General features: G+C 41.2%; 1 protein-coding gene across 2 annotated transcripts; it reads right to left on the bottom strand.

The window, feature by feature from the left end:
* Positions 1–13,992: 13,992 nt before the first annotated feature.
* On the bottom strand, positions 13,993–27,674 carry PTGDR (prostaglandin D2 receptor). Of its 2 annotated transcripts, none has more exons than XM_040477142.1 (2): positions 26,718–27,666; positions 13,993–14,651 (listed from the first exon to the last, which is right to left on the bottom strand). In XM_040477142.1, the coding sequence occupies exons 1-2, from the start codon at positions 27,552–27,554 to the stop codon at positions 14,412–14,414; spliced, it is 1,077 nt and encodes a 358-aa protein (XP_040333076.1). In that variant the 5' UTR covers positions 27,555–27,666; the 3' UTR covers positions 13,993–14,411. The 2 variants fall into 2 exon arrangements, 1 of the variants encoding a protein (XP_040333076.1); XR_005790878.1 differs by having other exon boundaries at positions 14,593–14,651; positions 26,371–27,674.
* Positions 27,675–27,915: the final 241 nt, after the last annotated feature.

Here is a 27,915-nt window from a genome sequence, read left to right as displayed (position 1 = left end):
ATCTTATTTAAGAGATTTTCACTGTTTCCATAATTGTTTGATAGCCTGAAAACTTAAAAGATGTCTTATTTTGGATAATGTATTAGGCTAGACTCTTCAGAGTAACCCTCCAGTTGAAAATAACTAAAAAATGTGCAAAGATTTTAAAAGTCTGGAAAGCATGGAAAAGATAAGATAGTCATGCTTTATCAGGCCAAAATCTAAATGAAAATGGAGATTTAGAGGGAAAAGCAGAACACTGATGTTGTTTTTGCCTCTGAGGACCTCTGCCAACTAAAGAAAGTTGGTTTTTATTTTTTATGGGCTTTCAGGGCCCACAAGTTCAGAAATTCAAATTTAGATTCTGGCAAAGATGGAGAGTGTAATAAGAAACCTTCCCCCATAACGCTAGGATCTCAAAGGGCTATTTCCTCAGGTTAGGAATGAACCAGAAGTAAACCTAGGTTTTCCCTGTCTAATCCCCACCCCCAGGAGACTGTAAGAAAAATAAAATCCTTTGATGCTGAACAGTACAGAGGGAGTAAAGAAAAGAAAATCCTATCCTAGGGAACTTATAACCACATGCTGGTAGTGATTGTGTTTGTAACCCCAATTCACCTCATCCAAATGGTCTAAAAAAGCCTTATGCCCTGAATTGGTTTAAAGTAATCCTGGACTGACCCCGGGTGCCTCGCAAATGCAGTTCCTCTCTGCATTATTAGGTGTCAGAGAATCTCAGAAATAAGAGCACTTAGCATAACATCAAACTCCCCGGGAAATGAGGAACCAGAAACACACCTACAATGGCTTCAGGTATCCTTCATTATCTAGCTTCTCATTTTGAATTCTAGGAACCAGATAGATTTGGATTTACTAGAATTTCCACACTATACAAAATTTTGCCACACTCAAGCCAAAGCACAAAACTCAAGAACTTAAAAGATTCAGATGATGAAATTCTCAAAAATCAATAAGCAGGGGCGCCTGGGTGGCTCAGTTGGTTAGGCATCCGACTTCAGCTCAGGTCATGATCTCGCGGTCCGTGAGTTCGAGCCCCGCGACGGGCTCTGTACTGACCGCTCAGAGCCTGGAGCCTGTTTCGGATTCTGTGTCTCCCTCTCTCTGCCCCTCCCCTGTTCATGCTCTGTCTCTCTGTGTCTCAAAAATAAATAAACGTTGGGGCGCCTGGGTGGCTCAGTCAGTTAAGCGTCCGACTTCACTCAGGTCATGATCTCACAGTCCGTGGGTTCGAGCCCCGTGTCGGGCTCTGGGCTGACAGCTCAGAGCCTGGAGCCTGTTTCGGATTCTGTGTCTCCCTCTTTCTCTGACCCTCCCCTATTCATGCGCTCTCTCTCTCTCTCTCTCTCTCTGTCTCAAAAATAAATAAATGTTAAAAATAATAATAATAAATAAATAAACGTTAAAAAAATTTAAAAAAAAGATAAATCACTGCTGTACACCTGAAACTAATATAACATTGTGCTTCAACTATACTCTAATTGAAAAAAAAAATCCCTGGAGAGGTTGTTAAGACACAGGTTCTCAGAATCTACCACCACAAGTTCTGATTCAGTAGTTCTGGGATCTGGCCCCCAAATTTGCATTTCTTTCTTTTCTTTTTTTTTTAAATTCCAGTCAGTTAACATACAGGGTAATATAAGTTTCAGCTGTACTATTTAGTGATTCAACACTTCCATACAGCAAGGATCTGAGAGTCTGATGGTATTCTGTTTCTGGGTCTGAGAGCTGGTTACTTAGGTGTGTTTACTTTGTGAAAATTCATTCCCTCATCTACTCATAGTCTGCACACTTCTCTGTATGTGTATTATACTTTAATAAAAGTTAAAACCTTGGTAAGGAATTAAGGAGGAAACCTAAGTAAATTGGGAGATAAACCAATTTAGTCAATAGATCCAGCCAGTACAATCTTGATTAAAAAAAAAACAAAACAGTTTTTTTTGTTTTTTGTTTTTGGTGGAACTTGGCAAGCTTATTTAAAAGTTTATATGGAGGGGCACCTGGGTGGCTCAGCTGGTTAAGCATCTGACTCTTGGTTTCAGCTCAGGTCATGATCTTGCAGTTTGTGAGTTCAAGCCCCTCCAGGCTCCATGTTGATAGCACAGATTCTCTCTCTCCCTCTCTCTCTGCCCCTCCTGTCTTGCTCGCTGTCTCTCTCAAAATAAATAAATAAACTTAAAAAAAATTTTTATGGAAACACAAAGCAGTAAGGTTAACAGGGCCCACTTCAAAAAGAACCAGGTGGGCGCGCCTGGGTGGCTCAGTTGGTTGAGCATCTGACTTCGGTTCAGATCATGATCTCACGGTTGGTGAGTTTGAGCCCTCCATCGGGCTCTGTGCTAACAGCTCAAAGCCTGGAATTTGCTTCTGATTCTGTGTCTCCCTCTCTGCCCTTCTCCCGCTTGTGCTCTCAAAAAAAAAAAAAAGAAAAAAAGGCAAACAAACAAAAAAACCCACCAAAAACTAGGTGGGAGGACTGAATGCACCAGGTATGATAAAACTACTAAGTAACTAAGACAACAGGCCAATGTAATAGTACAGAGACTACAAGTGGGCATACGAATCTGGAAATGTGCTATGTGACAGTGATGACACTTAATGAGGAGAGAGCACTTTTCAGTAAAAAGTTCATTTGGAGACAACTGGGTTATTTACATGGTAAAAATACAAAATTAGTTATCTGCGTCATACCATGCACAAAATAAATTACAGATTGATTAAAATCCAAGAGTAAAGGACAAAACTATAAAGCTTATGTAAAATAACATAGAAAAATCTTTCCATAGGAAGATATATAACATAGAAAAACGATTCCAGGTTAGGAAAAAAAATTCTCAAGTAAGACATTAAAATCTTAACCATGAAATAAAAGCTTAGTATATACTACATTCAAATAAAATGAAAACTTCCATTCACTAAGGGGTGCCTGGGTGGCTCAGTCTGTTAAGCTTCCGACTTCAGCTCAGGTCACGATCTCATGGTTCGTGGGTTCAAGCCCCACATCAGGCTCTGTGCTGACAGCTCAGAGCCTGGAGCCTGCTTTGGATCGTGTGTGTCTCTCTCTGCCCCTCTCCTGCTTGCATTGTCTGTCTGTCTCTCTCTAAAAAATATATAAACATTAAAAAAAATTTTTTTTTAAGTCAGCATAAAGAGACTGAAAGAGGGATTATAGAAGGGAAGATTTTTGCAACACACAGAATTGACAAAGCGGTCAGACATCTTCAAATCAATAAGACAGACATTTTATAAAAAAATCGAGGCAAAAAACTTGAATAAAAGCTTTAGAAGAAGAGAACTTCCAAAGAACCAATAAATGTATGAAAATGTGTCCATCATTATTATCAAGAAGGAAAACATGTTGAAACTTCAATGAGATACCATTTACAAACTTACCAGACTGGCTAAAACCTATCAAGTCCCAAAGTATAGCAATGGAAGCTACCAAACAATGCTGCTGGTGGCGTGAGTTGAAAAACAATTTTACAATATAGCAAAATCAAAGATGCACATATCCTGTAACCCTGCCGTCCCACTCCTAGGTAGGTGCCAACACAATGTATCCAACACAATACATGATAGGAATAGTCAAAGCGGCACTATTTGTAATAGGTAAATCCGGAAACCCAAAAGTTCACTGACAACATATGATACAGTCATACGATACAATACTATTTGGCCACAAAAATGTATGAATTGCAGCTACACATACAGCAAAGCTGAATCTCAAACAGAATATATAGTGGGTGCTGTCCAGATCCCCTGTCCCAGGCCAGAGCTCTATCCCTCAGCTCCTGTATTGGTTGCTAATAGCTTGCAGTTGGCCCCTGCTCTGGACCATCGTCCTTGGCCAAAAGGGTGTCCCCAGTACACCCTGGCCGAAGACATTTTATGCCATGCTGTCCCAAGTATCCCAGCGGGACCAATACTCTGGCCCTTTCCATCCTCCAGAGCTCCCTTGGGGATCAGGCTGAAGCTGACACCTCGTCCTTGCTTAGCTCCTCTCCCTGTCCTGCTTCCTTCACTACCTTTCTCCTGAGCGCACGAGCTCCACAAATCACATACACCTGAATCCCCGTCCTCACCTCTGCACCTGAGACATATTGCTAAGCTAGAGAGAAAGATGCAAAAGGGTCCATGTATTATGATACACACATAGGTGCTAAAATAAAGAAAAGCCAAAACATGGTCATCTCCAAAGGCAGAATAGTGTTTACTTTTGGAGCTGTGATCAGGAAAAGGCACACAGGGGGCTTCTGGTACCAGCAATGTTCTATTTCTTGACCTGCATGGTGTCTCCATGGTATTCATTTTATAATTATTATTTAAATTGTATGTGCATGTTTATGCACCATTTAGCATGTATCATATGAAAAAGAAGAAACACTTCCAAGTAAAGAGGTGGGTTTTTTTTTGTTGTTGCAACTTAAAACGTACCAGAGAAGAGCTCATTAATTTCTCCTTTCTTACGTTTGTTGAGATTTTCCTTATACCTAATATATCAAGGCTTGTAGCTATACCATGTATCACATTTATCTGTAAAATATGCTATGGATTTTTATGTAATTGGATATCCATTAATTTAACAGTAATGATTGTATGAGTTATCTATGCTGAAAAAAATTACTCCCAAATTTAGCAGCTTAAAAAAAACAAAACACTTTTTCTCACAGTTTCCATGGGTCAGGAATCCAGGTACGGCATGGCTGGGTCCTCTGGGTCTCTCACGAGGCTGTAGTCAAGGTGTTTCTGCGGCTGTAACTACCTCAAGGCTGGACTCCAAAGGCTCCACTTCCAGCAATGCTCACGTGATTGCAGGATTCACTTCCTTGTGGGCTAGTGCGCTGAGGGCGTCAGCAACTTGCTGGCTGTTGGCTGGGTGACCTCCCTCAGTTTTTCGCCTTGTGAGCCTCTCACAGTATAGCAGCTGGCTTCCATTAGAGCAAACAAGCAAGGCAGAAGCCAGTCTTTTTTGTCACCTAATCCAGAGTGTAACATCCCAGATGTTTTTCGCTGTATTCTATTCATTAGAAGCAAGTTTTTAGGTCCAGCTCATACTTGAGGGGAAGAGATTACACAAAAGCATATACACCAAGACAGGGATCACTGGCAGCTCTATCAGAAGCCGCCATTCCAATGATATAAATCACCAGTTGGCTTGTCCCCTGTTGCTTTGGAGAATCGCCAACCATTATTCAACAAAAAAAATCCTGACTGATACTCATCCTGGATCACAGTATACAGAATTTTGCCCAGTATACAGATCACAAAGCAGCTAAATTACAAACTAACATCTAACCATCAGAGACTCTTTAAAAAAACTTTTTTTAATGTTTATTTTATTTTTGAGGGAGAGAGAGCGCGAGTGAGCACTAGTGGGGCAGGGGCGGAGACACAGAGTCTGAAGCAGGCTCCAGGCTCTGAGCTGCAGCACAGAGCCTAACACAGGGCTCCGACTCACAGACTGTGAGATCACGACCTGAGCCGAAGTCGGACACTTAACCGACTGAGTCACCCAGGCGCCCCTGGAGATTCTATTCCCTAGGACTGAGTTTAGCCCTCATGTTTGAAACACTGTTCGTTTTCTCTGCCCACAACACTGCTTTACATAAGGCATGTCTCTTCCACAGTCACACAAGCTTCTTGTTGAGCCTGTTTTAGTGGCTCTGGAGAACCAATTTTTATCTTTCTTAAGGTGTCTTTAAGACTCCAAAAGTGAATTTTAAGTCTGTATCAGAGTCGATGCTTAAAAACAGACCAGCTTAAATATACTCTTCCTAATGAGTATAAATCCGAGTTTTGAGTTATGTGGCACCAGAAATATAGATATATTTAAACAAATGTCTTTTTGTCTATTTGATCTACCTTTGATGGGGGGGGAGGCATGAAAATCATCCATGCCAAAAAATTATTCCAAAAAATTAGTGATTTTTTTTTCATTTCTCATGTTTCCAGTGCTTTTTTCTTTGTATTTTTATTGTCATATTATTTTATCAGAATAAGTCCAGGCTGTAAGGTATTCACTACTGATTGTAATTTACAGCCCCAAGTAGACTTTTTAACCACTTAACGATTTAAAACTTTTATTGCCTTAAATTCTATTTTGCCTGATATTACTTTCATTCACATTTTAAAGATATATTTTTGGTCCCATTTTAGTTTTTTGGGGTCATTTTATTTTGGATTAGTAAATCATTGATTGCACTTTGTCTTTTTAATTTAGAATTCCCTGGATGGGCATTATTTTTATTTTTTTTTCAGTTTTTTAAAAATTTAAATCCAAGTTAGTTAACATATAGTATAATAATTATTTCAGGAATAGAATTTAGTGATTCATCACTTACATAGAACACCCAGTACTCATCCCAGTAAGTGCTCTCCTTAATGCCCATCACCCATTTAGCCCATCCCCCCTCCCCCAACACCTCCAGCAACCCTCAGTTTGTTCTCTGCATTTAAGAATCTTTTATGGTTTGTTTCCCTCTCTGTTTGTATCTTATTTTTGCTTCCCTTCCCCTATGTTCATCTGTTTTGTTTCTTAAATTTCACGAGTGAAATCTTATGGTATCTTTCTCTGACTTATGACAATCTTTATCTGATATCTTTTTCACTTAGCATAATACCCTCCAGTTCCACCCATGTTGTTGCAAAGGGCAAGATTTCATTCTTTTTCATTGCTGAATAATATTCCATTGTATATATTCCACATCTTCTTTATCCATTCACCAGACAGTGGACATTTGGGTTCCTTCCATACTTTGGCTATTGTCGATAGTGCTGCTATAAACATTGGGGTGCATGTGCCCCTTCTAATCAAATTTTCATATCCATTGGATAAATTGGGTGGGCTTTCAATTGGAAGAAATTAAAGAAGTCCTTCCCAATTCACCATGAATTTTGTAATGTTGCATGGCACTTACTGTTTTCATATCCTATTTTGTTTTTTTTTTAATTTTTTTTTAACATTTATTTATTTTTGAGACAGAGAGAGACAGAGCATGAACAGGCAAGGGGCAGAGAGAGAGGGAGGCACAGAATCTGAAACAGGCTCCAGGCTCTGAGCTGTCAGCACAGAGCCTGACGTGGGGCTCGAACTCACAGATCATGAGATCATGACCTGAGCCGAAGTTGGACGCTTAACCGACCAAGCCACCCAGGCGCCCCTATCCTATTTTGTACTGATAAGAAATTGATGTTGGCAAGCTACCAATGTCATTGTTTACCTAGTGTCAATACAATGTGCCACTAGACTAATCTTAAACATCAATTGTCTTTGATTTGGGACTTGATGAGTTCAAATCTATGCCATAAACCGCAGCACTTAGTAACATTTGCACTACGTTGTATCATTTTTAACTTCTAATTTGTCCTATGTTTTCAATTGGATTCTAAGAACTTCTTATGAATTAAGAATCAGTAGAAGGCCCTCTAAGGTGACTTAAAAATATACATTCTTATCAGATTGGACTTGACTATGCTTTATTCTCATTGGTTTTAGCAATTCAGTAGCAAAAAGAAAAAAAAAATCAAGTTTATTTCCTACTCTCCCTATATTTGACCATGCTCTGTAACCAGAGCATGATGGATTCTGAATCCGTTCATTGCAAAAATTTTTAAGACTGGACTGACTCCAAGTACATACAGATTTAAAAGTTGTCTGAAAGATTCAATCTTCACGTAGCTGATATCGGGTGAGACCTGTGATTTGTTTCAACAAATTAGAGAGTTGTGCAAAGGCGGGGACAGCAAACCCTAATTACTTTACCACACTTTATCTGTGAGCTCAGCTTTGCTCCACCCGCAGGCAGTACTGGAAATAGCCACATTGGCAAATCCAGCCTCACTCATGAGAGGAATTAAGAGATGGGCAGGAAACACTACTCCAGTGAGGCAAAATTGTTTTTACAATTTTAACATTGCCTAATAAACTTTTTACATTGTTAATTTAATTTAAATTAAAGAAATTTTTGTAACGTTTATTGATTTTTGAGAGAGAGACAGAGAGAGAGAGAGAGAGAGAGAGAGAGCACAAGCTGTGGAGGGGCACGGAGAGAGAAGGAGACACAGGATCCAAAGTAGGTTCAGGCTCTGAGCTGTCAGCACAGAGCCCAACGTGGGGCTTGAACTCATGAACTGTGAGATCATGACCTGAGCTGAAGTCACACGCCCAACCAACTGAGCCACCCAGGTGCCCCATACGTTGTTAATTTTATTAATTACAGCTTGCTATTCCCTGGATAAAACTGAAACACATTAATTTCCACAATCTGAGACAGTAGGAAAATATGGAGCAAAATTATTTTTTCCTGCATTTATTATTTTCATCTTTGCATGGCCTAAGAGAAAAATTCTTGTATGCTGGAATGAGAACATTCCTCTCAGATATAGAGGACTCTTTGATCAAGTTACAGCAGCCTCTTATTGAATATTACTTATGTTTTTGGGAAATCATGGGAGAGAGCACCTTTTATTCAACACATATTTATAGCCCTTCTATAGTACATGTTAGTTATTAGGGGAAAAAAGAGAAAAATAGGAAAATATCTAGTCCTCACATCTTTTAAAACCTAGGAGAGAAGATAGAGTATGATGTATTTTTTAAAATATTCAAAAAGTATAAATTACAAAACTTTAAAAATAGTTATACATATTTTACTGGAGATTTCTATTCTATGGAGAGCTAAAAAATATCTTTAAATCCCAAATGAAAGCCCACCTTTACATATAATCTCTGATAACATTTCTGTGAATGAATGCCCTTTAGTTGGTTTTCTTTCACAACAGAACAACTCACAACCTCAGCCCCAAGGTGCATCTGCAGGAGGTTAAGAAGCAGCATATCTAAGGGAGTACCTCTACCTCTTTGGGGCCAAAGGCTCATCAACGCCATCAGTAGTGAGCATTGGAAAGGGTATGTGATGGCTGCCTGCATGTAAATGTTCTAACAGCCTTAAGAACATTACAGATAAAATGGAGTCAAGTGTGAGGGATGACCCACAACTGAAAAGATCTGAGAATCAGAGGTAGGAGAAACATCATGGAGTCTTCTGCATATTTTGTCTTCCCCCCCACCCCCCCTTACCTTACCCCCCACCCCCCCTTACCCTTGCCTGGAGCAGTGGTTCTCAAACTTGACCACCCATGAGAATCACCCAAAGAGCATGTTAAAGCATAGTTGGTTGGGGCCCACCCCAAGAGACTCTGATTCAGTAAGTGTGAGGTGGGGCTGGACAAGTACGGGGTGGTACTGATGCTCCGCTCCAGGGCCATGCTTTGACAAGCACTGGCCTGGAGCACGGAGACCTTCAGTTAAATGAGCAAGCTGGCTGTGTGGCTAGGGAGTGTCTGAAGTCATCCAAGTGCTTATTATTTGTGGGATTCCTCCTCTGTCCCCTAAAGTTTCAAGAACACCTGGCCCAGTCAGCCTCTGACTGATTATTGGAACTAAATTAACAGTCCTAATAGGTGGCCTTTTATTAACTTGGCTGGGTAGTATGTAATTAAAATCCACAGGTAGCTCAGAAACTTTGTTGGAATCAGTAGCTGCAATCCTTTGTCCAGATAAACTGGGGATGTAATAAGAAGGGGTGGGGGGAATTTTTTCAGAATTGTCCCCTTTCCTAACTTGCCCTTGAGTATCCTGAAACTAAGAAGCAGAAAATGGCCCGATACACCACTGAAAGCAAAACAAAAGGCATGACTGAATCATAAGTTGTAATCCTTCCTGTCAGCTCTACCTATGAAAGAGCTGTGTGATTCATCTTGAGTTCAGTGCTCCCTCCTTGGCAACAGGACACTCCCGGGCCTGCACATACACCGTCTTTGTCCCCCTCCAAGTAGAAAGATCATAAAAAGCCCGTTCCTCTGAGCTGATGCAGCCCACAGCCAGGTGAGCAGGCCCAGGGCTGTATTTCAGACCCATCCACTTAGCCAGCGCTCTGGTGGAGTGCACAGACTGTACAACCGCCTGGGGCCCCAGCCTCCCTCTCTCACACCATCTGGTGCCCCATCTGTCCCATCCACAGTGCATGGCACCAGCATGATCTTCCTCATATTCTACTCTGTTTGCACACTGGCTTCAAGGTCTCCAACCCTCTACCACTGCACCCAACACTCTATATGATTTAAAACCTGCCTCTCTTTTCAGCTTTTTTGCCACCTTTGCTCACAATTCCCAAGCTTCTGCCAAATGGAGCTACAAACTAAGCCTGGACATGCCACACTCCTTTACTGTGTGGCTTTGCACATACTATTCCTTTAGATTAGAAAGCTCTTCCAAGGCACCTGGGTGGCTCAGTTGGTTAAATGTCTGACTTGATTTCAGCTCAAGTCATGATCTGGTGTTTCACGAGTTCACAAAACTGTGAAACTGTGATGTTAGCACAGAGCCCACTTGGGATTCCCTGTCTCCCCCTCCACCTGCCCCTCCCTCCCCCCACTTGCACTCAGGAGAGTCTCTCTCTCTCTCAAAAATAAATATTTAAAAAAAATAGGAAGCTTTTCCTTCATGCCTATTCCCCATGTTTGCTTGGTCAATTTCTAGTTATTTTTGTAAAAAAATAATTTTATGTAAAAGAAACATGGCCTTATTTTAAAACTTGGAAAATGCAAAGAATTATGGGGAAAAGTCCATATTAAAAGGTTAACTGTGGTTCACACTTCTCATTCTTTATTTTTTCAAACTATTTTCTATGCATGTATATTTATGGGTCATACCTAAAAATCTGTATCATGCTTTTTTCATCTAATATTACATTGTAAGATTCGTTCTGAACTTCTATGAATTATTTGAAAACATCTTTTTTTATGACTGTGTAATTCTCATGTTTGTGTGTGTGTATACAATTGATCCTTGAACACAAGGAGCTGGAGCTATAGTCAAAAACTTGTGTGTAACTTTTGACTCCCCCAGAACTTAACTACCAATAGCCTACTATTGACTGGAAGCCTTACAGATAACATAAACAGTCAATTAACACATACTTTGTATGTTATATGTGTTACATACTGTATTCTTACAATAACAACTTTTTCTTAAATTTATTTTGTATTTATAGTCTACACAGTTTAACTGTGAGGTTTTTTTCAAGTTATTGCAAACATCCAAAAATTTTTTCCAATATATTTGTTGAGAAAAAAACCCCACAAATAAGCGAACCCGCGTAGTTCAAACCTGTGTCGTTCAAAGGTGAACTCTCTAGTATATCTGAAGAGTTTGCTTAACCCTTGTTTTGGTCTTTAGATGGTTTCCTTTTCATTTTTTTCCAATTGTAAATAATGTTACAAAGAAGAGTTTAGCACATCGCCAAGACAGCCCTTCTGTTTATTCTAGGCAATTCTAGAGTGGAATTACTAGAATGGTAGAAAAGAACACTTTTAGGTTCTTGATGTGTGCTGTCAGGTTGCTATCCAGAAAAGGTAGTCAATTTACAAACTCACCAGCCACGTTCCTCTTATTTAATAAAAGCTTCTCTGTTATTGAGACTCAATTTTTTTTTTTTGGTTTAGTCCTTGACAATTTCATTTTAATTTTGCATTTCTTGGATGAGGTTGGAAATTTTTCTACATTTATGAACCACATGCAGTTCCTCTTCTGTGAACTATCTCTTGGGATCTTCGTCCGGCATTCAGTCAGAGCCAAACTTCCTACTCATTTTCAACACTTGATTTAAGCATCTTGTCCTGGAGAAGTTCTCCTGATGATCTCACACCCAACCCCAAGTTCAGACCTCATTTTCTAACTGGACTGTGTGTGCACATTTACTCCTGGGACTTCTAAACGCTATTGTAACTGTTTACATGACTGTCTCCCCTATTAAACAATGAAAAACTCATGGGCCAGGGCTGAGTCTTAGGTATTCTTTTCCTCAGCACCTAACCAATTGCCTGGCACAATGTATGTGCCAATTAAGACTTATTTAATGATCTACTGAATAAACGAAAAGAAATAAAAGATCATTGAAGAATGGACATCTAACTTAACTTGGATTTCATCATGATGGTATATCTACACTTTGTATTAAACAGAAAGGATCACTAAGTCCTTGGATAAAGCTATGCAAACTTGTGTAGACTAATATAAATGCTAATAGAAGAGCATATAAAAATTCACACTATTAAACCACTGGAGAAAGAAATACAACTGGCAACTGTTTATTCAAAAAAAAAAAAAAAAAAACTAAACCTCTTCCTTTCATTTAAAGAAACTTCCTCTGCAAAATATTATAAAATCATGTTTATTGATTCATGTGAGACCTTATCAAATTATCTTGACAGTTATTATAGCACACCTTCCAAAAGGAGAGCACAATAAAAGAGGCATCTCCTGGGGTGCCTGGGTGGCTGAGTCGGTTGAGCGACTGACTTCAGCTCAGGTCATGATTTCGCCGTCTGTGAGTTCGAGCCCTGCGTTGGGCTCTGTGCTGACAGCTCAGAGTCTGGAGCCTGCTTCTGATTCTGTGTCTCCCTCTCTCTCTGCCCCTCCCCCTGCTCATGCTCTGTCCCTCTCTGTCTCAGAAATAAATAAACATAAAAAAAAAATTAAAAAAAAGAGGCATCTCCTCTGAAAATAAAACACATATGTATTTACCCATTAAATATACAAATGAAAGTTAAACTTGAGAACAAATGCATTTTTCATGAAGTCATCCTCTCAAATTACAACTTGTATATTCCTAATTTGGTCATTTCACAGTTCTGCTATATCAAAAACAAACAAACACACATATATATCCAGGTTAACACATCTCTGAGATAAACCAGAGATGAAAAATGGGGTTGCTGCTAAACTGGAAATAAGACAAACACTCTTGTCTTTGGAAGGGATGGCTAAGTGGGGATCTTGGGACTATTCAAATGTAGCCAGATTTCCAGCTCAGAGTCTCTGAGTGTGTTGGGGTACAAAAGGACCCTAGAAGGGCGCCTGGGTGGTGCAGTCGGTTAAGTGTCCAACTTCAGCCAGGTCACGATCTCGCAGTCCGTGAGTTCAAGCCCCGCGTCGGGCTCTGGGCTGATGGCTCAGAGCCTGGAGCCTGTTTCTGATTCTGTGTCTCCCTCTCTCTCTGCCCCTCCCCCGTTCATGCTCTGTCTCTCTCTGTCCCAAAAATAAATAAACGTTGAAAAAAAAAATTAGAAAAATAAAATTTATAAAAAACAAAACAAAACAAAACAAAAGGACCCTAGAGGTGATGAAACCTCTCTGACAGCCCCCAAGTGTTCTTTTACCAAAAGTGCAAGTTCTTACCTACAAGCTGGATTTAGAGGGTTTTTTTTGGCTTATTAGCTGCAACCATATTTCCCCCACATTTCCCTTTTGGCCATAGTGTTGCTAACCTTTGTAAACATTTAAACATACGATTAAAGTGCTCACTTGTGCTCCATCTGAGCCACATCCTGCTCCAGTTTTGAAAGCATAGCTCTCAGGGACCTCAATATGATCTTACAGTTCCCACAAAGAGCAAAATATGGCTGTTAATAGGTGGATGTTAAGGTTGTTGACATGATCCTCAATTGAGGTTAGGGGAGTCCTGGGTGGGCTTTTCTCTGTGCCAAATGCCCTGCTGCTTCACACAGCCAAACGCAGTGAACACGACTCTCTGGGAAGTCATATGTCACCATTTTTCAACGAAACATAAATCCCTCCAGCAAAGAATCCATCAATATGATAAACATATAAAATGAAGTTTCCAAAAATTGAAACATTTTGTAACCCACTCCCAAATTTCGATTCCTACTGACATCCCTACCTGAATACTAGACTTCAAAAGATAAAAACTAGTTTTTCTTCTCTAGGCTGGGGACCACAGTCACATCTTGCCTCATGTCTACTTATTTATGGACCACCTCTCCACATGAAGCAGTGAGCACCATTCCAGAGGGTGGCTGGCAAAGGCCTGTCCAAACCCTGACCTGGCTGTACTTCCCACCTCACTTCTCTGCGGAGCATCTATAATTCAGGCAATTAGGATACAAAATAAACAAATCAGGTTTCACCAGAAATGAATAGGATAAGAAATTTTAAGAACACACATCACATAATTGTAAATAATGGTGCTTCTACCGGAATCCAAATAAACACCCAGAAGTGTCATTATTCTCTCTAAAACATTAGGGACGCCACGCCCAAATGTTGGAACAATTAATATCCTCGCTTGAAGACTGTTAACGTTGGTTACACTACATGAAATTGTAGTTGCTGTTCATAACTCAAGATGAAAAAATCGACTGAACTGGTTCATGACTAGAGTGACCACAGATTGTTAAAGATGTTATCAAATACTTCTGAAAACACATTTAGATGTTTTGTTATGGGAGATAGCTTTTAAATTGTAAATTTTTTTTTTTTTTTAAATCATGGTTCTTTGATAGAAGATGTGACATATTCCTCAGCTTACCAGAGACTGGATGGTAAAACACTGTCACAGACTGGACTCCATGTTAGTTCGGCAGGAATTGCTATACCAATTTCTGTACATAAGAGGCCTTATGAAAATCTTGTGAAAAGACATCCGAAATACCGGTGTTCTGAAAATTATGAAAATCCAAGGGTCCACAATGGAGATTACAGATAGAAAACGCAAGGCTCGGAGGTCTTCCATTTCTTCCAAGGTGCCATTTTCCTCATTGACCGCTTTAAATGCTCCATAGTAAGCACGATACTGTTTTAAAGAAAAACATCCCGTTATGACACTGAAAGGCTGATGGTAGAAATAAATTCACTTACCTCACTTTAGAAACATTAATTTTTTAGGAACATGGCAACTTGGCTTGGAATATTCATTTTTGGTACAATTATAAGCAGCAAAGACCACTGCCACTGACAGGAATAAGTAAGGAGTTTGGAAGGTGCAAGGTCGACCTGAAGGCTCAGTGGAAGCGAGTGCTTCTGGGAGAGGGGTCTAAGTCCCTGAAGGCTGCTCTACTTGCTGTGATGCTGCAGGGCTGGGGTTTCCAGGTCCCTGCCAGGCTGTACACAGGAAGAGCTGACATGGGACAAATCCAGGCCACCAAATCTTTTACAAAGAGGGTCACCACGTTTCCATAAACACAGAGATTCTCTTTTCTCTGGTTTTCCTTTTTTTTCTTCTGCCTGCTTTCTGTCCTTTTATTAGCCCAGAATCAAGCCTCATTTGTGAAATGTTGCATGTTTGGAGACAACAATGAAAGAGAAACTTTTAATCAACGAGGAGACAGGAAATACTCCAGTGGGAAGATAGGAGGAGACTTACACAAGGACCTGTTCAACTCATGTGAATTACTTATTCTTAGGATAGATGCTTACCTTTCTGTGGTTGACATCCTCTTTTCAGACTAGGATACACACACACACACACACACACACACACACACACACAGAAATATAAGGCTACTTACTTGTGCCTGACCACTCATATTGTCTTGATCTTCCCCGAGGTTCTGACCTCCTTGGAGCCCTGCAAATTGTCCCATCCCATGGCTTTTCCTCCTGTTGAGCCACCATGGCCAACACTTCAGCCAGCACTACCATTGTCTCCCACTCTGCTGGAGGCCAGTCGTTATATTTCCTATGCCTACTGAGAGTCTAAATCCATAATGGGACAAAATGGACTCGAATGGGACAGAAAGCATGTAAACTCAACATTACTGGGAGGGGTTATGAATAATTGTCCAGCCCAGACCCATTCAGTGCAATCAAGGAATATGAGATGTGTCTTCCTGTAATTGCTTCCTTACTTTTTACTCTATTTTCTATAGAGCATTTCAGTGGGCTCAGACATTCCCATCTACTGCACTTAAGAAGATACACTTAGGGATGCCTGGGTGGCTCAGCTGACTGAGCATCGACTTTTGATTTTGGCTCAGGCCATGACCTCATGGTTTGTGGGTTTGAACGCTGAGTCAGGCCCTACACTAACAGCATGGAGCCTGCTTGGGATTCTCTCTCTCTTTATCTCTCTCTGCCCCTCCGCTGTCCACATGTATGCACTCTTCCTCTCTCTCAAATAAATAAAAAAGAAGTTACACTTATATCTGAATGCCCTCTCCCATCGTCACTAATAATACTAATAGTAATAATAATGGTTAGTGCCCATGTAGAGCACTGTTCTAGGCATTTCACTTTTAAAACTTCGTTTCATCCTCACAAAAATCCATTACAATCATTATCTCCATTTCAAAAATGTGAAAACTGAGCATTTTACTTTAAAACCTTTTGGATTTTACATGCCCAAATCCTAGCTCCTTTCAAGGTCCATCTCAAACATTAAGCCCTTCGGGAAGTCTCTTTCAGGGAGCGGCTAAGTCCATTAGCTTTAGAGTCTGACCATGAGGTTGCATGGAACCCTCACTTGGCTGTGTGAAATTAGGCAAGTTATTCCATTTTCTCACCTATACAATGGGGATAAGTGTACCTACCTTCCATGACTGTTTTGAAGTTTGAATAAGATGATATGAGTAAAACCTTTACAACAGGTCTTAGCACACAGTAAGAACTCAAAAATTTGCCAGTATTATTATCTTATCATTAGTAGCAATAACTTTTCTCCTCTAAACTCCCTTACAGCCCCAATCACTCCATCCCTCGTCCTGTATTATAGCTTATGTGGGCAGATGTGATATTTTTCTCATTTTATATCCCCACAGTGAATTACAGCACTGAATATTGTTTGTACCAGATACATGCTGAATTTGATAAATGGTCAACAGTAAGTTGATTTGAAAAGCAAATGCTTTATGTAAGTCTGTTTTTACATTTGTTCCTTTCTCCTCAAAGTAGAGTACAGCAAAATATAATTTTAACTATGTCATAATACTTTATTAGTTGGGAGCTGAGTAACTAAATGAGATTTACATAACTAAAACAAACCATTTTACTTCTATGCAGTATTTGTCCATGTCCGTTCTATCGCATATTATTAGGTGAATCATATTTTCAAGTCACTTGATTTATATTAGAAATGTATACCTGGCTTTTTATTTTATTTTTATTTTTTGAGTTTACTAAAAATGTGACAAATGTATTCATTTACGACATATTATATTAATTCTGAAGAGATATCAATTTAAACACAATTTAGACTTTCAAAACCTCTCTGTTGCTCAGTAATATTCTCTAGAACATACTTTATAAACTGCTCCTATAAAAGATGGCCAGAATAATGAATAACCTCAGAATATAAACCCCTCATGTTTAAAGTAGTTCAATTTACACAGTGAATTGGTATGAGAAGAGCTCCCTCTACTGGACTTAAGAGTCCAGGAAAAAAATGCTATGTTGCCAACTTGCTGGAGACGTAAGTAGCTGGACATCCCTGCTGAGGAGAGCTCTCTGGATTCTAATGCCCCTTCTATCCAGTTTATCCATCACAACACCCAGACCTGATCCTCTGCACTAGCCCCTTTAAATCCACTTTCAACTCTTTTCCCTGGACCCATGTTTTGCCCACCTCTAACAGCCTCCTTTGAAAGGAGCATCCTACCCATTCTGTTTGCCCACCAAAATGAAATACACACGAGTTCTCTCAATACAGGCAGGATGTCCTCTATCACTTCTCTGACTCCATGGATTCTGATATATGCAATTATACAAGCTCGTCCTTATCTTTATCTGGCCTATAAACTTCTCAGCTATTATGGCTAATCTATCATTAGATCCCTCTTCCATCCATCCCTGCTCCCCTACCAACCTCCAATACATTGTGGCTCTCTAAGGTAAAATGAATTTTGATGAAAATATATTACATGCATTAGAGAATGTGCTACAAACTTCTTCTAAAGCTCATCCCATAGTCTCTATATTTTCTTCCAAAAAAAAGTTTTCAAAATGGAAATCTGAAAATTCAGTTTGGTTAAGTATCTTGCTCTAATGCAGCATTATAGCAAAATTAATTTAAAAAAAATCAAACCTCAATAAATTTTTCACTGGCTTAATGAAATATATTATTCATGCTATGAGCAAGGTTTTTTTTTTCTCCCTTCACATATAGCCTTTATTTTTCCCAGTCGCCAGGCCCATTCCTTAGGAGAGTGATTTTCAAAGTGTGGGGGTTTCCAATACCTGTTCAGTGTGTCTTCAGGGTATCATATCATTAAAAAGGTACAATATCATAAAAAAGATTTATTGCCTTTTTCACTCCTAGGTGTACAGTAAGTTTTACCAAGGATACCTGATGTGTAATGACATCATCACTCCAATGGCTAATGGAATATATACTGTGTATTCTTGTGTTTGCTAGACCTTTCTTAGGTAGTTGATTTTGGATATACACATACGTACATTTTCAGAGAATGTTCTCAGTACTTCTGTGCTCCTAACATGCTTTTTCTTTCATTTCATCTTCTATAATCTCTAGAATTTTATTATCATTCATTATATCTTCGTGAAAGCCCCAAGTTTTCCTTACACCAATGCAGAAACACAAGAAGTAAGTATATTTTGTTAACTTGTTTTGCAATATTTAAAATTTTTCTTATTTAAAATTTCTAATATGATAAATACTAATAGATATAATCTACAAAAATTAAAGTTCTTTGTATCCTTAATAATGTTTAAGAGTGAAAAGGGGTCTTTAGACTAAAAAAATGTTAGAAAACCACTGCATTAGAAAATAATGCTCAGGGGGAGGAGTTAAGATGGCAGAGTAGTAAGGGGACCGTGGGCTTGTCTCCTCCTGCAAACACAACTAGCTCAACATCAAACCCTCTGAACACCTCGGAAACAGATCTGAGGATTAACAGAACAATCTGCATAATGTGAGGGAGAGAACACAGCAGGGTACATGGTGTGGAGAGGTGAATCAGGGGAGAGAAGAGCCATGGTGCCGCAGAGGGGAGGCAGAAGTATTCAGAGAGAGGAGAAAGAGGGGGAGACAGAACAGCATATCGGGTTTGTGCAAGAAAGCACTCCCCCTGAAAGCAGCAGAGAGAAACAGTAAAAATATGGACAGGGGACTGCACAAGAAAACTGTCCCCCAGAACTACTGATGGCACTGGGGGTGGGGGAGGAGACGGTTTCAATACCACCAGTTTCTTATAAACAGCAGAGCACAGAGTCTGAGGTTTAGAGGTCAGCCACTGGTGGTGCTCTGGCAAGGAATGGGGGTAGAGCCATGGGCAGTGGGGTCTGAGGACCCCCTGGGTTGCTCAGTAAGAAATGGTTCCCTTGCGAACCCTCTTGCACTGCTGGTGGGAATGCAAACTGGTGCAGCAGTTCTGGAAAACAGTGTGGAGATTCCTCAAAAAATTAAAAATAGACCTACCCTGTGACCCAGCAATAGCACTGCTAGGAATTTACCCAAGGGATACAGGAGTACTGATGCATAGGGGCACTTGTACCCCAATGTTTATAGCAGCACTCTCAACAATAGCCAAATTATGGAAAGAGCCTAAATGTCCATCAACTGATGAATGGATAAAGAAATTGTGGTTTATATACACAATGGAGTACTATGTGGCAATGAGAAAGAATGAAATATGGCCCTTTGTAGCAACGTGGATGGAACTGGAGAGTGTGATGCTAAGTGAAATAAGCCATACAGAGAAAGACAGATACCATATGGTTTCACTCTTAGGTGGATCCTGAGAAACTTAACAGAAACCCATGGGGGAGGGGAAGGAAAAAAAAAAAGAGGTCAGAGAGGGAGAGAGCCACAGCATAAGAGACTCTTAAAAACTGAGAACAAACTGAGGGTTGATGGGGGGTGGGAGGGAGTGGAGGGTGGGTGATGGGTATTAAGGAGGGCACCTTTTGGGATGAGCACTGGGTGTTGTATGGAAACCAATTTGACAATAAACTTCATATATTAAAAAAAATAAATTAAATAAATACATAAATACATAAATAAAAAGAAATGGTTTCCTTGCTTGGAGTGCATTTGGTAGAGGTGATACAGCCTCTCTGAAGGCAAAAGACCCGGCAGGCACCATATCAAGCTGCCAGGTTCAACTATAAAGGAACAAAGATAAGGACTGAGGGCAGCAAACCCTGGCATTGAGCTGCTGCCGCTGCTGGTGGCCTGTTTCCTGGGACAAGTCTGCCCTGGCTGCAGCCTGGCAAGACCCTCCCCCAGAAGAATTGCACAAATCCCTTCCACCCACTTACTCTGCTGATCATAGACTGCTACAAAGTTTCAGCCTTAGGGGAAACTGGATTTAGCTTCATCTGGGTTTTGTTTGTTTGTTCTTTTTGTTGTTGTTGCTTCTGTTTTTGTTGATTTTCTTTTATTTGTTTCTTGGATGCAGGAAGAGCAAAATTTTTATTTTATTTTATTATTTATTATTTAAAAATTTTTTTTCTCTTTTCTCTTTTTTTTCTATCAAGCTTCTCTTAACAAGCACACCAAAACACATCTAGGATCTAGCTTTCTTTATTTGTTTTTAAATTTTAAAATTTTTATTTCACTCTATTATTGTTTTTCTTTCCTCCAAAATCACAAGACAGAGGAATTCACCTCAAAAGAAAAAAACAGGAAGAAATGACGGCCAGGGATTTAATCAATGTAGATATAAGTAAGATGTCTGAACTAGAATTTAAAATGATTATAAGGATGCTAACTAGGCTTGAAAAAACCAGAGAAGACACCAGAAAGTCCCTTTCTTCAAAGATAAAAGAACTAAAATCTAGTCAGGCTGAAATTAAAAATGCTATAACTGAGATGTAAACCCAAGTGGAGGTCATAAAAATGAGGATGGACAAGGCAGAGGAGTGAATTAATGATACAGAAGATAAAATTATAGAAAAAAATGAAGCTGAAAAGAAGAGGAAATCAAAGATCAGGGATCCCAAAGGCAGACTTAGGAAACTCAATGCTTTATTAAAATGTAATAATATTTGTATCATAGGAGTCCCAGAAGACAAAGAGAGAGAAAAAGGGGCAGGAGGTTTATGTGAGCAAATTATAGCTGAAATTTTCCCTAATCTGGGAAATGACACAGACATCAAAATCCAAGAAACATAGAGGCTCCCATTACATTCAATAAAAGCTGGCCATTGACAAAATATACCATAGCCAAATTCACAAAATACACAGACAAGGAAAGAATCCTGAAAGCAGCAAGGGGGAAAAAAGTCCATAACTTACAAGGGAAGAAAGATAAGGTTTGCAGCAGATCTGTCCGAAAAAACTTGACAGGCCAGAAAGGAGTGGCAAGATACAGTCAATGTGTTGAATCAGAAAAATATGCAGCCAAAAATACTCTATCCAGCAAGGCTGTCATTCAAAATAGGAGAGATAAAGAATCTCTCAGGCAAACAAAAACTAAAGGAGTTTATGACCACTAAACCAGCCCTCCAAGAAATTTTACGGGGGACTCTTTGGGGAAAAAAGGACCAAAATGAACAAAGACTATAAAGGACAAGAGAGCATCACTGGTAACAACACAATGACACTAAACTCAACATCTTTCAACAATCATTCTGAATGTAACTGGACTAAATGCTCCAAACAAAAGACACAGAGTATCATAATGGGTAAAAAAACAAAACAAAACAAAACAAAACAAAACAAACAAACAAAAAAACCCCACAAGATCCATCTATATGCTACCTACAAGAGATTCATTTTAGACCTAAAGACACCTGCAGATTGAAAGTGAGGGGATGGAGAACCATCTATCACGCTAACGGATGTCAAAAGAAAGCCAGAGTAGCCATACTTATATCAGACAAATTAGGTTTTAAACCAAAGACAATAACAAGAGATGAAGAAGGACATTATGTAATAATTAAGGGATCTATCCATCAAAATCAAACAATTGTAAATACGTATGCCCCCAACTTGAGAGTACTCAAATACATAAACCAATTAATAACAAACGCAAAGAAAATCATTGATAATCATACAATAATAGTAGGTGACCTTAACACCCCACTTACAACAATAGACACATCATCTAAGCAGAAAATCAACAAGGAAACGATGGCTTTGAATGACACAAATGGACTTAACAGATATACTCAGAACATTTCATCCTAAAGCAGAATACACATTCTTCTTGAGTGCACATGGAACATTCTCCAGATAGATCACATACTGGGTCACAAATAAGCCTTCAATAAGTAAAAAGAGATTGAGATCATGCCATGTATATTTTCAGATCACAACGCTATGAAACTTGAAGTCAACCACAAGAAAAAATTTGGAAAGTCCTCAAATACCTGGAGGTTAAAGAACACCCTACTAAAGAATGAATGAGTCAACCAGGAAATTAAGGAAGAAATTAAAAATACATGGAAGTAAATGAAAATGAAAACACGACAGTCCAAACCCTTTGGGATTCAGCAAGGCAATTCTAAGAGGAAAGTACATTGCAATTCAGGGCTATCTCAAGAAGCAAGAAAGTCCCCAAATAAACAACCTAACCTTACACCTAAAGGAGATAGAAAAGGAACAGCAAATAAAGCCTAAAGCCAGCAGAAGAAGGGAAATAACAATATAGAAACAAACACAACAGAAGCAGAAGCAGAAACAGAAACAGAAGCAGAAACAAACAACGAAAACCAGTAGAACAGATCAGTGAAACTAAGAGAAGGTTCTTTGAAAGAATTAACAAAATTGATAAATCCCTAGCCAGACTTATCAGAAAGAAAAGAGAAAGGACCCAAATAGATAAAATCATGAATGAAAGAGGAGAGATCACAACCAAAACCAAGATATACAAACAAGCGTAAGAGAATTCTATGACAACAAACTGGGCAATCTGGAAGAAATGGACAAATTCCTAGAAACTCACAAACTACCAAAACTGAAACAGAAAGAAATAGAAAATTTGAACAGACCCATAACCGGCAAAGAAACTGAATCAGTATTCAAAAATCTCCCTACAAATAAGAGTCCGGGGCCAAATGGCTTCCCAGAGGAATTCTATCCGACATTTAAAGAAGGGTTAACATCTATTCTTCTTAAACTGTTCCAAAAAACAGAAATAGCAGTAAAACTTCCAAACTTATTCTATTGGGCCAGCATTACCTTGATTCTAAAACCAGACAAAGGCCCCACTAAAAAGGAGAATTACAGGCCAATCTCCCCAATGAACATGGATGCAAAAATTCTCAACCAAAACAATAAAATACCCAGGAATAAACCTAACAAAAGAGGCAAAAGATCTATACCCTGAAAACTATAGAACACTTATGAAAGAAATTGGAGAGGACACAAAAAAATGGAAAAGCATTCCATGCTCATGGATTGGAAGAACAAACATTATTAAAATGTCTATATGACCCAATGCAATATACACATACAATGAAATCCCTATCAAAATGCTACCAGCATTTTTCACAGAGCTAGAACAATCCTAAAATTTGTATGCAACCACAAAAGACCCCAAATAGCCAAAGCAGTCCTGAAAAAGAAAAACAAAACTGGAGGCATCATGATTCCAGATATATTACAAAGCTGTAGTCATCAAGACAGTATGGTACTGACACAAAAACAGACACATAGAACAATGGAACAGAATAGAAGACCCAGAAATGGACCCACAACTATATGGTCAACTCATCTTCAACAGAGCAGGAAAGAATATCCAATGGAAAAGACAGTCTCTTCAACAAATGGTGCTGGAAAACTGGATGGCAAAAACATGCAGAAGAATGAAATTAGACCACTTTCTTACACCATGCACAAAAATAAATTCAAAATGGATGAAAGACCTAAATGTGAGGAAGCAACAAAATTCTAGAGGAGAACACAGGCAGCAACTTCTTTGACCTCGGCTAGAGCAACTTCTTACTTGACATGTCTCCAAAGGTAAGGGAAATAAAAGCAAAAATGAACTAGTGGGACCTCATCAAGATAAAAAGCTTCTCCACAGCAAAGGAAACAATCAACAAAACTAAAAGGCAACCATCGGAATGGGAGAAGATATCTGCAACTGACATATTGGATAAAGGGTTAGTATCAAAAATCTATAAAGAACTTACCAAACTCCACACCTGTCTGCATTGAATATCTTTGGAACTTTACAAGTTTTTAAATAAAATAATTTTCTTTTCTTTTCTTATTTCTTTTTAGTGAGAGAGAGCATGAGAGAATGCAAGCACATGAGTGGGGTGGGGGAGGGGGATGGGCAGAGGGAGAGGGAGAGAGAAAGAATCCCAAGCAGGCTCTGTGCTGTCAGTGCAGAGCCCAATGCAGGGCTTGATTTCACAAACCTTAAAATCCTGACCTGAACTGGAATCAAGAGCCATGGGCTTAACCAACTAAGCCACCCAGGAGCCCAGGGAGAGAGAGAATCAATCTTAGGCAAGCTCCACACCCAGTCCAGAGCCCCAACACAGGGTTTGATCTCATGACCTTGAGATCATGACCTGAGCCAAAATCAAGAGTTGGACGCTTCACCAACTGAACCACCCAGGCATCCCTAAAATCATTTTCAAATCCATTATTTCCTTCCATCCTCACAATCCCGTATAAGTTATTCAATTCCCCTGAGAGACATGTCCAAATGCAATGCTCTTGTGTATTATGCTGTATTATGTTCTTTTTGACATTATTGTTACTAAAACATTCAAAATGAGGACATAACATCCATGCATTTGGCTATTGTCTGCTTTTTCACAGCGCAGGTAAGTAAGGCTATTACTTTAGAGCAGGAGTCTGTGAACTGTCTCTGTAAAGGGTCCAACAGTAAATATTTTACATTTTACAGGTCAAGAGGCAAATAGTGAGTATTTGGTAGGTACTTATATAACAAGAAAACACATTTCCACAATTTTCACTGATGAAATTAAAAATGTATAATAATTAAGTACATTTTTGGTGTAACTGATGTCTATTATTGAGAAAAATGAAAGTCTTTTTTTTCTTGGAACAGTATTTGAGTTAATTGGGGTTTAGAGTTCCTGCATACTATCATCAAATTGATTTGTAAAATCAGTTCATTTGTAAAAACTATTCTTAATTCCACAGCTGTGCAAAAACTGGGCAGGAAGGATTTGGACTGTGGGCTGTGATTTGCCAACTCCTGTTTTAGAGTATGGTTCTCCAGATGATATCCCTGGATCAGCCGCTTTCACCCCACCCGGGAACTTGTCAAGAATAAGAATTCTTCAGGCGCCTGGGTGGCTCAGTTGGTTGAAAGTGGGCCTCTTGGTTTCAGCTCAGGTCATGATCTCATGGTTTGTGGGATACAGCCCTGCGTTGGGCTCTGCACTGACAGTGTGAAGCCTGCTTGGGATTCTCTCTCTCTCCCTCCACTGCACTCTCTCATTCCCTCTCTCAAAAATAAATAAGTAAAAAAATAAATAAGAATTCTTCAAAAACATCTGAATTAGAAACGATGGGGGATAGGGCCCAGGCATCTGTGGGTTTTTTTTTTTTTTCCTTAGGTTTATTTTTGAGAGAGAGAGCAAGTGGGGGAGGGGCAGAGAGAGAGAGAGAGAGAGAGAGGGAGGGAGGGAGGGAGACAGAATCCCAAGCAGGTTCCACACTGTTAGCACAGGGCCTGACATGGAGCTTGAACCCACAAACTGAGATCACGACACCCAAAATCAAGAGTCCAAGGCTCAACTGACTGAGCTACCCAGGCGCCCTGCCATCTATGATTTTAAAAGCTCTGTTGGTGACCTTGAGCCAGCCAATGTTTCAGAACCACTGTTACATATCTATGCCTATACCTGATCTCCTTCTATATAGATGTATTTATTTCTTTTGGGGAATTCTGAGCTTAACCCTGCATGATGATGCCACAGACAACTCTTTTCCCACACGTTAAGGCCTTCATTTAAGGAAAATTACATTATATTCCACCTTCCTCCAATCTTAAAAATAACATCCAAAATTGCTACATTGCTACCTACTCACAGACGTCTCAGCCTTCAAAGGCATTGTTGGCAATGAACTTACTTAAATGTATATATCATGTTGAACAAGGACACTGAGGATGGGGGAAAGGGAGAGGAGCAACCCTGAAAAAGTTCTCTCAACCTCGGTTGCTCCTAAAATGTCTTAGCCGGGATCCCAGGAGGAAACACCTTCACAGCTACCAGGTACTTCTATCGCCACCACCACCCCCATTAGTAAACTGAAACCGGAGATAATGGCTTTCCCGTCACCTCGCCTGCCAAGATAAAAACAAAACCTGTCAAGGCAGGTTGTCCAAACGACAGGCTGAACCTCGAGTACATACCTGCCTGTCCAAACAGCCCCTCTGCCTCTATCGCCACCCGCACCCCGCCCCCCCCCCAACCGGGAACAGCGGCTGCCACTCCTCAAAGATTACTTGAGAATTTTTAAAAACTAAATCTATCTTTAGTCTCTCTTCTCTGCAAATCACTCTGGCAGGATTACACCTTCCCTTAGTCTTTCCACGCCAACACCTGGGGAAAAACTCCCAGGTGCATTCGCCCATTTCTGACGCCACTAAAATTATGGGCGGGTCTACGAAATAAAACATTACCTAGCCCTCTGCAAAGAGGAACCAAATACTGCTCCTCATATGCTGAGGTGCTAAAATAGCCCCGAGATCCTCCCAGAGGGAAGGAGAGAGGAGAGGGTACTGCTAACTGGAGAGGTTCTGCGGAGCTAGGGAGACACTTTCAGACTCCGTCTTTGCCTTCCTTTCTTTGTTTCCGCCTCTTCTGGCTCAACAAATTCGGTTCTGTGTCCTCGGGGCTGTGGAGGGGACCCGTTCTGGGGAGCGCACCAACAAACCCTCGGGGCCCAGGGCGCAACTCCTCCCGCGCGGCGTCCAACGCGCTCCACCCTTCGGTCCCGCAACCGCAGCCTCGGCGCGCAGCGACTCACTATTAAAGGCAGGGAGCACAGAGTGAAGAGCACCGTCATGAGGGCCAGCAACAGCAGGTGGTCCAGTTCCTCCAGGGGCTTCACAGCCGCCTCCTTCTCGCCCGCGCCCGGCTCCGCGCGGTCCCTGGTGCCGGAGCGCGGGCGCCGCCGCAGCCGCCGGTGCATCTCGTAGAGGTTGCGCATGGCGCTCAGGTTGCACAGCACGATGGCGAGGACCAGCAGGGCCATAAGGCTGGCGTAGAGCACTGAGTAGCGCAGCACCGACGGCGAGCGCTCCTCGTGCACCATCTGGATGAAGCACCAGGTGCCGGGGCAGTACTGCACGAACTTCCCGATGCCCGCGAAGGGCAGCGCGCAGAAGGCCAGGCAGAAGGCGCCCACGACGGGCGCCACCAGCGCGCCGCGGCGCAGGGTGATGTGCCGTCGGTAGAAGAAGGGGTGCCCCAGGGAGAGCCAGCACTCCAGGGCCATGGCCAGGAGCTGCAGCGTGGAGGCGAGCCCAAAGAAAGACATGAAAAAGGCGAAGGTTTGGCACAGCGAGCTGTCCGACGCGGGCGCCAGTCCCCACAGGCTCCGGTTCTGCGCGTAGGCGGCCAGCACGAAGGGGCTCACGAGGCATTTGCCCAGCAAGTCTGTGACCGTCAGGCCGCACACCAGCACGTAGAAGACCGAGGGCGGCGTGCGCCGCGGGCAAGACCCCAGCCCCGAGCGAGCCAGCAGCCCCAGCGCCAGCAGGTTGCCCAGGAGGCCCGCGCTGAAAAGCACCCCGCCCATGGTCGCCGAGTAGCCCTTCTCCACGGAGGTGATGTTGTAGCAGCGGTAGAGCGGCTGCCGCATGGCTGGTGGCGCGGCGGGCAGGCGGGGCTGCGGCACGGCCAGGGCCCAGGTGTCCGCGGGCGGGAACCCCCGGCGGCTCCGCGCGCGCGCGCGCGGCCCCGACCAACAGGCTACGCTGCAGAGGAAGCTCCGCGGGCGGAGGGGTGTTCCCTACTGCCGGCACCTCCTATGTAAACTCTGTGGTCACACCCCGCCCCTCGGGGCGGGCCGAGGGGCCGCGTGCGCACCCCGCGCAGGCATTGTGGAACCCGCAGCAGCCGCGCAGAGGTGGCTGCCCTGACGTCCTGAGGAGAGATAAGCCCTTCGTGCCCAGAGTTGGAAAGAAAGAAGTCCCAGCGTCCAAGGCCGGTCTTTCCGACGA

This window comes from Herpailurus yagouaroundi, unplaced genomic scaffold, assembly GCF_014898765.1.
Source record: "Herpailurus yagouaroundi ecotype Mexico unplaced genomic scaffold, PumYag 141, whole genome shotgun sequence".
Classification (NCBI taxonomy): Eukaryota; Metazoa; Chordata; class Mammalia; order Carnivora; family Felidae; genus Herpailurus; species Herpailurus yagouaroundi.
The sequence above is the reverse complement of the archived record's forward strand: the minus strand, read 5'-3'. Positions and strand labels throughout refer to the sequence as shown.